Source organism: Miscanthus floridulus, chromosome 6 (genome assembly GCF_019320115.1).
Source record: "Miscanthus floridulus cultivar M001 chromosome 6, ASM1932011v1, whole genome shotgun sequence".
In the NCBI taxonomy this organism is placed as follows: Eukaryota; Viridiplantae; Streptophyta; class Magnoliopsida; order Poales; family Poaceae; genus Miscanthus; species Miscanthus floridulus.
The window spans coordinates 85,506,226-85,518,636 of NC_089585.1; the positions used below are offsets into that span (position 1 = coordinate 85,506,226).

Here is a 12,411-nt window from a genome sequence, read left to right on the forward strand (position 1 = left end):
ACAAATATATTTCTAAACCTTATAGTTAATTTAATTAACCAAAAATTATTATTTTGTCCTAGGTTAAATGCACAAAAAATTAAATAAGGGCTCAATTTTAATTACTAAATTGTAAATTAAATTTTAGGGTGTTACAATAGCAGTAGTAGCAGTAGGGTAGAAGTAGGAGTAGTAGGAGAGGAGAAGAGAGTAGTAGTAGAAGTAGGAGTAGTAGGAGTAGTAGAAGAGGAGAGGAGAGTAGAAGTAGAAGTAGGAGTAGTAGGAGAGGAGAGGAGAGTAGTAGTAGGAGAGGAGTGGAGAGTAGAAGTAGTAGAAGTAGGAGAGGAGGCTTCTACAAAGCAGTTGCTGCCTATCAAAAGGAGCATATATAAACATAGTGGGCATATACAATGACAGTGAGGATATATAAAAACAATGAGCATATATAAACACAGTGGGCATATACAATCACAGTGAGAAGATATAAAACGGGCATATCTAAAAACAATGACCATATATAATCATAGTGAGCATATATAAACATAGTGGGCATATCTAAAAAACAATGAGCATATCCTAGCACAGTGGGCATATACAATCACAATGAGCATATATAAAAACACTGGCCAAATCCAATCACAATGAGCATATATAAAAACACTAGGCATATCTAAAAACAGTGACCATATATAATCACAGTGAGCATATATAAAGACATTGGGCATATATTAAAATGGAGAGCATAAATAAACACAGTGGGCATACCTAAAAACAGTGGGCATATATAATCACAGTGAGGATATATAATCATAGGGAGCATCCAATGGCTATCACCTCAACATCACAAGGCTCAATTTCACTCTTAATCACAAAGCTTAATTCCACATTCACTTTAGCAAGCACCGCATGAACTCAGTGGAGCAGGAATAGAGGACAAGGGGTTGGGGGCATACCTACAAAAGACCTAGCCAAAGCAAGTGGTGGTGGGCATAGGGTGGGGGAGCGTGCGTGGACGCCAAACACATGGCCACCAGGGCAGTCATGCTAGGGGAGGGGGTGCAAACGCTAGAGCCGCAAGGGATGGTGGCGGTAGCGTAATGGGCTGGGGCCCTCAAACCCTAGTCGTAGGGGGAGATGGAGCTCGAGGTCGTAGACATGCTGGCGGTGTAGTGGGCGGGTAGTGGATCTCGAAGTTAGAGATAAGCTGGTGGTGGAGGAATGCCTGGCTCTCGTTCTTAGGGACCGTGGCCACAGCGTGTGAGCCACCGAAGCTCAAGGTCAGAGATAGGGAGGTCGAGGCCAGATCTCATGGTTGGGGATGACGACCATAGTGGGGGAGGTCAAGGTCGGAGATGGGGTGTTAGCGGGGAGGCACGGCGGTGGTTGTCGAGGTCACCGGCGGAAACCCTAGCCACTATGTGCACGGGAATGGCAGTGCGCGTAGGGCACGAAGGTGGACCAAAGGTTGGAGGCGGACTGGGGGAGGTAGGGCACAGCGGTGGTCATCAAGGTCACCAGCAAAAACCCTAGCCATCGTGTGCACAATGAACGGCGCACGGCACGCACGCAAGGCACGAAGGTGGACCGAGGGTTGGAGGTGGACGGGAGAAGGTAGGGCACGATGGAGGAAGGGCATGGAGGCAACGGAGGTAGGGCACAGAGGCGGCGGCGGTGGTGCAAATTTTGGTAGCCTGTCGGCATCAAAGAGAGGATGAGCGCCCAAGACTTAGCCAAATCAAAGCCACACGTGCCCTCCTGCTTATATCTCAAAAAGCATTTGTAGGGGTGGCTTAAAACACCGGCCGCCCCTACAAATGGATATGTTGGGGCAGTTCCTGATCAAGCCACGCCTACAAATATTTTTCATATTTTTTAATTAATAATTCGGTATTCTATATATAAATTTGTATAATAATTTTATAATTATTCTATATATGTATAAATAAATAAATATATATATATTAATAATTTGCTAAAATATATATAATTCCATATTTTCTTCTTTACAAAAAATTAAAAATATATTTTAAAATTTTAAAATTTGAAATTCGAAACTTCGAATAGAATTTTAGGACACTAAACGACCTCAAATAAAAATATTGTAGACAAAGTTGTATAACCCATCAAGATGTACAACTTTTATTTTGGCCATCTTCTCATATGACTTTTTTTGAACGATTCAAAATTTGAATTTCGAAAATGACGACTTGAAACAACATTTTAGAAGAGTATATGATTTCAAATGTAAAAGTCATGAATATAAAAGTTTTTGAACTCTTCAAGATCTATAACTTTTATTTTGGGCATTTCTTCATTTGACAAAGTGTTAGCAAACATGGTTCACAAATTGGCATTTCTCTCATCTAGTTTCATAAACTATGTGTGAGATTCATGAAATTGTGACCAATGTCTACTAACACTTTGTCAAATGAAGAAATAACCAAAATAAAAGTTGTAGATATTTATGAGTTCTATAACTTTTATATTGATGACTTTTTCAGCTAAGATAATTTATTATTTCAAAATCCAGTTTGAAGTTGTAGTTATTTAAAAATCAAAATTTCAATTGTTCAAAATTTATCACATGAAAAGATGACCAATATAAATTTAATAGAGCATGATTTTAGAAAATTTTAGGGAAAAATCATAGCATTTTGAGTCAGTATGAGGGAGAAAGACTAGTTACAAATTTTAGCCACAGATTAAAAAAGAAATCACACTTGTTCATGTGTGATGAACAAATGTGATTTCTCTTTTTAATCTGCGGCTAAAATTTATGACTAGTCTTTCTTCCTGATACTAACTCCAAATGCTATGGTTTTTTCACCTAAAATTTTCTAAAATCATGCTCTATCAAATTTACATTGGTCATCTTTTCATGTGACAAATCGTGAACAACTCAAATTTTGAATTTCAAAAACTACAATTTCAAACCAGATTTTGAAATACTAAATTATCTTAGCTGAAAAAGTCATCAATATAAAAGTTATAGAACTCATCAAGATGTATAACTTTTATTTTGGTAATCTTGTCATGTGACTTTGTTTGAATGATACAAAATTTCAATTTTGAAAAATGGCAACTTGAAACAACATTTTGTAATAGCATATGATTCAAAATGTAAAAGTCATGAATATAAAAGTTTTTGAACTCATCAAGATCTACAACTTTTACTTTGGTCATTTTTTCATTTGACAAAGTGTTAGCAAACATTGTTCACAAATTAATATTTCTCTCATCTAGTTTCATAAACTATGTGTGAGATTCATGAATTTATGACCAATATTTGCTAACACTTTGTCAAATGATGAATTTACCAAAATAAAAGTTGTAGATCTTTATGAGTTCTATAACTTTTATATTGTTGACTTTTTCAGCTGAGATCATTTAGTGTTTCAAAATCTAGTTTCAAGTTGTAGTTTTTTTAAATTCAAATTTTGAATTGTTCAAACAAAGTCACACGAAAATATGAACAAACTAATAGCAGGAAGAACACAACAAATGGTTAGAGCATGATTTTAAAAAATTTTAGGAAAAAACCATCTCATTTAAAGTTAGTATGAGGGAGAAAGACCGGTCACAAGTTTTAGCCAGGTATTAAAAAGATAATCACACCTGGCTAAAATTTTCTAAAATCATCCTCTATCATTTTAGTTTGGTCATCTTTTCATGTGACAAAGTTTGTAGAATTCAAATTCTGAATTTAAAAAAACTACAACTTGAAACCATATTTTGATACCCTAAATGATTTCAGTTGACAAAATCATGAATATAAAAGTTGTAGAACTCATTAAGATCTACAACTTTTATTTTGGTCAATTCTTCATTTGACAAAGTGGTAGTCACACACATACATAAATGTAGTCTCATGCATATATATAAATATAGTCTCACAGACATACATAAATATAGTCTTACATACATACATAAATGTAGTCTCACACATACATAAATGTAGTCTCACACACATACATAAATGAAGTCTCACAGGTACACACACTTACACAAACACTCCATGTTGAACAAGTAGTCAGACCATAACAACTTTCTCCTTGACACCTTTTCGTTCCCACGGCAATATGTCTTTGGGCAGGTTCTTTTCCACAACACTAAACTTCTTAGGAAAGTCAGTGAATAGCTGCATTTTAGCATAGTTATTGTACTCGTCAACATCATCCATACCATCAACTCTGATAATGTGTTGTTTCCTAGAGACAACCATGTGCTTTGTCTTCTTCTTGGGGGAGAGTTTACTTTGTGGGTCAGGTAAATAGAAAACTTGTGCGGCACGTGAAGCGAGCACCCAAGGGTCATCTTAGTAGCCTACATTCTCGAGGTCAACGACTGACAACACGATATCATTTACTTGGTGTTGTTTGATCCAGCGGCATCAAAACAGGGCCACTGTTATATTCATTCCATAGTCAAGTTCCCATATATCTTCAATGATGCCAAATAATTGGATCTTTCACCCCACTCCATCGAGAGCTTCTATTCGAACGCCGTTGTTTTGGTTCACGCATGTACTATCCTTTGCGTGGGTATAGTACGTGTACCTATTGATCTCGTAAGCTTTCCAAGATGTCACTTGTCTCGATGGCCCCGCCGCCAACCTACTGATGGTAATATCATCTGTGGTTTCTCTAGTCGGTATGTTTTGGTCCTTCAACCATGTAGTTAATCATTGCTTGTGCTATTTCATAACCCACTAATCTGTATGGCCATTTCTCTCCTCGCTAATGATAGCCAAGTGTTCATCAATGTATGGTTGCATCAGTTCTGTACTATGCAAGATACTGTAATGCGCTCGACTTACTTTTTTGTAATCATGGTCAATGAACACTTTTTCTCCCATTGGTGCCCTTCCTAGCCAGCCTACCCTTATGACAAGAATTGGGTTTACGAATCCCTCTTTGTACCTTTAGGTACTCTTGATAGCACTTGATGACTTCTTCAGTACTATAACCAGATATCATGGAGCTCTCTAGGTATGCTCGATTATGCACGTATCAGCTTAGTACCGACATGAACCGCATGTAGGACCACATTTCATGCAAGTAGCAAGGGCCTAGGGCCTCTATCTGATGAACCATGTGAATCATGAGATATGGCATTATATCAAAAAAAGCATGAGGTAAACACATCTCTAGTTGGTTTTGGGTCTCCACCACGAAATCGTGTAGGTCACTCAGCTCTTTCTTTCCAATCGTCTTCTGTGAGATCTTTGTAAAAAAGTAGCACATGCTGGTGATGGCCATTTTCAAAAACTCTCGCTTTATAGCTCTAATTGCAATTGGTAGGAACACTGTCAGCATCACATGACAATCGTGAGCCTTTAAGTTTTTTATTGATAGGTCCAACATCGACACTAGCCTCTTCATGTTCGATAAAAACCCAGTCAAAACTTTGATCCCCCTAAGGAAAGTGCATATCGCCCTCCTCTCTTCTAGGGTCAGGTTGAAGCTAGCCGCGGGCAAAGTGTATTTTCCATTACCCTCGGGTACCGGGTGAAGCTCTACCTTCACATTTAGCTGCACCATATCTTTTTATGATTTCAGACCATCCTTTGTCTTGCCTATGTCCATCAAGGTAGCAATGAGACTCCCAAAGATATTCTTCTACACGTGCATAGCATCAATGGCATGGGGGACCTCCAAGTCCAACCAATAAGTTTGATACTGAAAGAAGATCGACTGTTTCTTGAAAGTTATGTCGGCGACAGGAGGTGTGCTTCTATGTTTCTTCATCCCATCCGAATTCTTCTTTCCGAGGACGACACGTATGTTTTTCACCATTTTGAACACGTATTGCCCATTTTTATGTCTCTCTAGAGGGGGGTTCATTCTCTGGCTTGTTGTCATAATATCTGAAGTATATCTTGCTGCGATATTTATGATTTGTCTTTAAGAAGCATCAGTACCTTAGGTAAAATGTCTTCTTAGATGCATCCAGGTACATCCATATAGTACCATCCAAGCACACTAAGCATCCCGTCTTCCCTTTGATCTATCCAGATAAAGCAAACAGCGCGAGGTAATCATTGGTAGTAACAAAGATCATGGCTCTACATCTGAAGTCCTCCTTTTAGAATGCATCATACATCGGCTCCCCATGCCTCCATAGCCTCTTCATTTCTTGCATCAAAAGCTCGAGGAACACATCTATATCAAAGCTTGCTTGTTTTGGACCTGAAATGAGAATAGTAAGGACAATGTACTTTCTCTTCTGACATAGCCACGTTGGGATGTTGTACATGGTCAAGATCACTGGTCATGTGATGTGGTCATTGGTCCTCTCATTGAAGGAATTCATTCCATCGGTGCTCAAGCCAAACCATACATTCCTTGGGTCAGCGCTAAATTCTTTGTGCTTGTCATCGAAGCGTTGCCACTGAGTACCATTGGCCGGGTGTGCAATCACATCATCAACCACCTTATGCTCATCATCCCACCATGTCATGAGTGTGGCTTCCTTAGGGTTTAGGAACATACGCCTCAAGCAGTCGACCACTGGCAGGTACCACATTACCAAGGCAGGAATTCTTCTCAGCTTTGCATAATTGCCTAATGGAGTGTCCTCTAGGGTTGAGAATCTTGTACCACCATTTTCCCACCCTTCTTTCTCTTGTTCCCCATGGAGGCTTCATCCCCGTCGTAAAGGTCGTTGTTCTTGTACCGACTGGCCCCACACCTGGAACATTTACCTAACCCTAGATCTAGATCTAGATATACATGAAACATCCATAAAACTAACTAATTGTTCACTAAAATCAAGAAACATCGACCAAATCAGGGCATGATCTTATTCTCCTACCTAATTTACCATAGTACCTTCAAAACTTGAGTCTAATTTACTTCATAAGTAGCTCAAGCATCATATAAGAGAGAGAAAAGCAAAACTCTAATCACTCTGTAACTAACCATTAAAACTTCAAAAAAATTAGAATAGTATTTTCTTACCTTCTACAACCTCTCCACCAAAGGATTTGAGACCAAAACCTCCCCCTTAGTAGAATAATTTTTTGGAGGTGCCCAAGACCTCCTAAGTCTTTTTTTTCTCGGGTAAGAGTGAGTGGCCCGAGGAGGAAGAAGGGAGCTCCAGCCTTTTATACGTAGAGCATTTATAAGGGCGGCTGGTGATTGAGCCACTCTTACAAATCGTAGCAGTGGGGACGGCTGGTGAGTAAGCTGCCCCTACAAATCGACCCATTTGTAGGGGCGGCTCGTATCACCAGTCGCCCATACTATGCCATTTGTAAGGGTGGTTGGTTTCATGGGTCCTGAGCACGCCCACTGTAGGAGCGGTTGGTCCCACCAATCGCTCCTAAAAAAAATTGTTCCGCTGATACAAACGTTTTATGTACTAGTGTTAGAGAATTGAACGCCTCGACCCCATCGGCCATAGACTCCATCGTCTCCTGCGATAGGTGCGGCAGCTTGTGCGGCGCGAGGACCCCTCTTTGTCTGAGAGAGGATCCATTTGACATCGTCCTCTGGCATCAAAAGTTTCTTACCCTTAGCAAGAGACTCCGCACCATCTCCACCGGTGACGGCCACAGCCGCAGCAGACTTCACACCGCCATGGGAGACTCCAGTCGCCACACCAGACGCCAGAGCCACCTCTTCCTCCATCGTCGGGCCAGGCCCTCCTCGTCACCAGCCGTCGGCACCTTCGACGAGTACCCACCGAGCCCAGATGGGATGATCTCTTCGGCACCCTTTTTTACTCAATCAAGAAACAAGATCGGACGTGATTCCGGTTCGTCTCCGGCCGAAGTATAAAGAGGGATACGAAGTCTACGGTGGTCCGGTTTTTGCCCCAATTTGAGTGTGCAACTTCGACTCGTAATGGAATTATATCTGTTTTATTTTATATATCGATTCCAACTCGCAATGGATCCACTCCGTTTTGGCATCGTGACTGTACACATGATAATCAGAAAGACCGATTGCTAATACTTATTTGTTTAACATTCAGGTATGTTTCAATGGGTGACATAGTCGATCTATCCTCAATCAAATCTATGGTATCAACTTATAGCACATACTACCTCCGTCATAAATAAATGCATGTCTCATTTTTTTAGGAGTCAAAAATTTTAAAATTTGAATAAACATATACAAAGATATACTAATATTTATGATGCAAAATAAATATCATTAGATTGTGTATGAAATATATTTTCATAATATACTTATACTTATTTGCAGATACAAATGTTGATACTATTTTTTATATTTCTCGTAAAGTGAGATGTGCGTTTATTTTGGGAGCTCGTAACATGAATAGCCCACTGACAACCTTACAACTTTACATGATTTTAGAGCGTGTATAAGACTAGCTCTTGATTAAGAGACAACTTTTATCTCTCTTCTAATAAAATATGAAATAATATACTTAGAGCCAACTCATAAGTCACTGTTAGAGCTGCCCTAAGCAGTGTAGCGGCCTATATGCTGCCGCTACCTTTTTGTGGATAGTGTGTCAAACGGCTGCGCATGGACGCAACATGCATTCTGTCATGCCATAAAGTATATATACTCCTTCTCTATTCTTTTTTTTACATGTCATATTAGTCGTAAGTCCAATGTTACTATCTTTGACTATACATTTTTAAATATAGTTTTATAATATACTAATTATATACTATGAAAGTATTTCCCCCGATGAATCTAAAAATGTAAATATTATATAGTCAAATATACAAATTTTACATATTTTTTTTGCAAAGTTTAAACCCTGCTCCTGTGACCTTCAAGGACAATGTAATTATTGGCATAAGGTGGAGAGACCAACGCTATACAAGATGAAACGCCAATGTTGTACAAACTGAGGGGGGGTGTGGCAGGGCTACTCCAAAGGGGCTCGGCTCCGGCTCCTTTGTTTTTTCACTAAAAAAAAGGGTCATCTAACAAAACGTTTGGTAGGACACCTTGGGAGGAGCCCTACCAAACAGCCCTGTATCGTTCCATGGTTTCTGGAAAAAAAGGAAGAAAAAATTACCAGGGAAAATGTGACTTAAGATGCATATCTCAATTTGAACTCTGAATTCTGAATGCTAAACCATGTAGTTCTGAATTGTGGTGATCTGCACGCGTTCGACATGCAGGAGCCTTAATAACGATCAGATCATTCACAAGTTCGGAGTGCATGCAGGTCACCACAAATCCACGATCCAACCAAATGTTAGCAAGAGCATAGGAAGGAATTTGGAAGAACAGAGGGGATAGGTTCGGCAATGAATGATTAATCAGATATGATAAGATTCATATTCAACAAGCTTGCCCTCTCGCTCCACATCTTTTTCTCTACCTTAATAAAATACATTTTTTTTGGAGTACATGTTTGCCGCACAACAGACGTCTCTTCACTTGGGCTTAACCCATTCTGGGACGTCGTCGGTCAGCGTCTGGGCTGGAGGCCCATTTACATTCTTTTTTTTTTTTTTGCGATCGAGGCCCATTTACATTAGTTGTCAGCTCTCAACCCTCCATCGGACGCACTCATTCGGTCGACCGCCGCCGCCGCCGCCAGCGCCCGACCCCAGGCCGCAACGCCGCGCCGCCCACGGCCGCTGCGTCGCGCCACTCCAGCTCCAGCGCCACGCCCCCATCCGCTGCCGCGCTGCGTCGCCGGTTGCCCATGGCTGCCGGACACCGGCGTTGAAGTCGTAAGTTTGTTTCTTCACTAAGAATTCCTGCTCCTCGATGCGACGTCCCAACTCACGCCCCAGGCACCGATCCGTCGTCCGTACCGCGCCGTGCCGGAACTGCGATCCGGAACGATGGTTCCCGGGACGCGGATCACCACTACGTACCGCGATCCCTGTGATTTCTATTACAAGAGTGTTACTTGGCTGACTAACTTAGATTCATCTGATGTGCAACTGTCTTCCTTTTGCCCCTTGGATTATTAGAGGACGGTTCTGTAGTAGGGGCTCACAATTGTCATTCATCAGTCATCACCCTCTCTTGCCTTGTGGAAACCTTATAAGCTGTTTGCTCTTTGAGTAACAGTTATGGATATTGCACTAGAATAACCCACAAAGTGGGGATAAATGCTACGTGATGGTGTAGCTGATTTGATATTCAGTTTCTGTGGTATTCTCTGGATAGTTTACTCAAGCACACAAAATTTACTCTTAATTGCACTTGAATTTCCACTGTTCTGAATTCTGATGACAAACTTGTGGTCCTCTTTCTGTTTATGTCGAAGATAAGTCGGCGCCCAAAGTCTTACTGTTGGAAGAGCTCCTCATTTATCGTCAATGGAAGCCAAGTTTTTCCGTTTCCTGAAGCTCGTCGGGGTCGGCTTCAAAGCGAGGTCAGAGAGCCAAGGCCGCGAGCTGTTCCTGAAACTGGGCTACAGCCACGAGGTGCAGTTCACCGCTCCCCCAGCGGTCCGTGTCTTCTGCTTCAAACCCAACATAATCTGCTGCACTGGCATCGATAAGGACAGGGTGCACCAGTTCGCCGGCGCTGTCCGAAGCTGCAAACCCCCAGAGGTGTACAAGGGGAAGGGGATCCTGTACATTGACGAGGTTATCAAGCTGAAGCCCGGGAAGAAGCAAAAGAAGTGACGACTCCAAGGCAGATCACCATTGTCTTTGGCTTTTAACCCCTTGAGACCCATCCTTCCTCACATTTGTAGTGACGCAGATCTGGTCTGGTTGTGTTGTGTTGTGCTAGGCAGATCACCATTGTCTTATCCCCTTACCTCAGTTGCAGGCAACACGATGTATGTGGGGCATGTAATGAGGTTGTAGGACCATGAGTGGGATCGAGTTACCAGTTCCCTTTTGTTGAAATCAGCTGGAACATTGATTTGCAAATTGGATTGAATTTTTCGAGTGCGATATTGCCTTTTGAATTTGGGTCTTTCGATTGATTGTTGCAAACTGAGTGTGAACTGACCTGAGAACTGAAGCTAGGACCCTGAAATAGATGCGTGTTGCATAGTAGGTACTGTAAGATAAAAATAATACTGGTATAGATTTATCTAATATTCCATACAGAAATACAGAATGCCGTGCAGGCCTATAGAAACCTGATGAGCGTTTGTGATTTGTGCTGCTGCAGTCTGTGACAAACAAAGACGACTGAAGTAAGGTATGGTTTCTTCCCCTAAAGTTTACTTCCTATCACATCGGATGTTTGACACATGCGTGGAGTATTAAATATAGACTAAAAAATAACTAATTACACAGATTGTGACTAATTTGCGAGACGAATTTTTTAAGCCTAATTAGCCCATGATTTGACAATGTGGTACTACAGTAAACATATGCCAATGACGGATTAATTAGGCTTAATAAATTCGTCTCACGGATTACTACGGACTTCTGTAATTTATTTTATTATTACTATTCGAACACTCCATGTGACATCCCGATGTGACATTGTAGAGGACCGTGACGCTTAAGAGGGGGTGAATTAGGCAACTTAAAAATCTAACTCTAAACTATGGCCTCTTTTTCTAACCTTAGCAAAACCTATGCAAAAGATAAACTATCTAAATGCGCAACTACGATTTTGCTAGCGTGTTGCTATCTCTACCTCAAACGGAGTAAACCAATCAACGTAAATATGGAAGCTAAAGAGTAAGGTAGAGATATGCAAACTCCCGTCGACAACTCCGGTATTTTTACCGAGATATCGAGAAGCGCGCAATATTCTCCTTAGTCCTCATTGAAGCCCCTCGCAAGGAATTCTTCGCAAGGGCCAAGCTCCCGATCGGGTAACTCCGTAGATAGCCTCGGGCCTTTCCCACGCGCAAGTGGGTCTTCAACGTACCTTCCGGCAAGCCTCTCCCGGATGCTCTCCGTTGTCTTCACTATCAAGTTTTCGGCCGAAACGCCGCGGGCTTTGTTCCCTCCGGTACACGATGGCGGCCACACCACAACCGCGGTTGGTGTGATCTCATAAGACTACAAGCCCCTCTGATGTACAACAATAGTGCGCGCAAGCACCGAGTAGTAAGAGGTATGCAAACCTCACTAAAAACTAGGCATAAACCTATAGCAAGCGCATAAGCGGTAGTCTAATCAACATAAGCACTTCACAAAGCACCTACGCTAATCAACTAATGAATCACTAAGTACTATGCAAGTGGAGATCACTAAAATGGTGTATCAACACCCTTGATATGTTTCCTCAGCTCCACACACCTCATTTGGCCGGTTGGGGGTTGTATTTATAAGCCCCACTGAGAAAATAGCCGTTGGGATGAAGTCTTGCTTTTCTGCTACTGACCGGACGCTGATCACGTCCTAACCTGATGCGTTCAGTCGTCCCGACCGTTGGAGCCGTGATTAACTGATCGGACGCTGCCAGCGTCCAGTCACATGCCACCGGACGCGTCCGGTCGCATTTTTGCCGCTCTGAAACCTCTCTGTACTCGATCGGACTCTGTTGTCCTGCGTCCGGTCGATCT

At 41.6% G+C, this 12,411-nt stretch overlaps 1 protein-coding gene across 2 annotated transcripts; it reads left to right on the top strand.

Moving 5' to 3' along the window:
• Positions 1 to 9,461: 9,461 nt before the first annotated feature.
• On the top strand, positions 9,462 to 10,836 carry LOC136458522 (large ribosomal subunit protein uL6m-like). Of its 2 annotated transcripts, none has more exons than XM_066458466.1 (2): positions 9,462 to 9,649; positions 10,195 to 10,836. In XM_066458466.1, exon 2 carries the CDS (start codon positions 10,247 to 10,249, stop codon positions 10,556 to 10,558), a length of 312 nt encoding a protein of 103 aa, XP_066314563.1. In that variant the 5' UTR covers positions 9,462 to 9,649; positions 10,195 to 10,246; the 3' UTR covers positions 10,559 to 10,836. The 2 variants fall into 2 exon arrangements, with proteins under 2 accessions (XP_066314563.1, XP_066314565.1); XM_066458468.1 differs by having other exon boundaries at positions 10,200 to 10,836.
• Positions 10,837 to 12,411: the final 1,575 nt, after the last annotated feature.

Bases quoted from the DNA above. Each gene is read 5' to 3' on its own strand.
- LOC136458522 (XM_066458466.1), top strand. From the start codon at position 10,247: ATGGAAGCCAAGTTTTTCCGTTTCCTGAAGCTCGTCGGGGTCGGCTTC.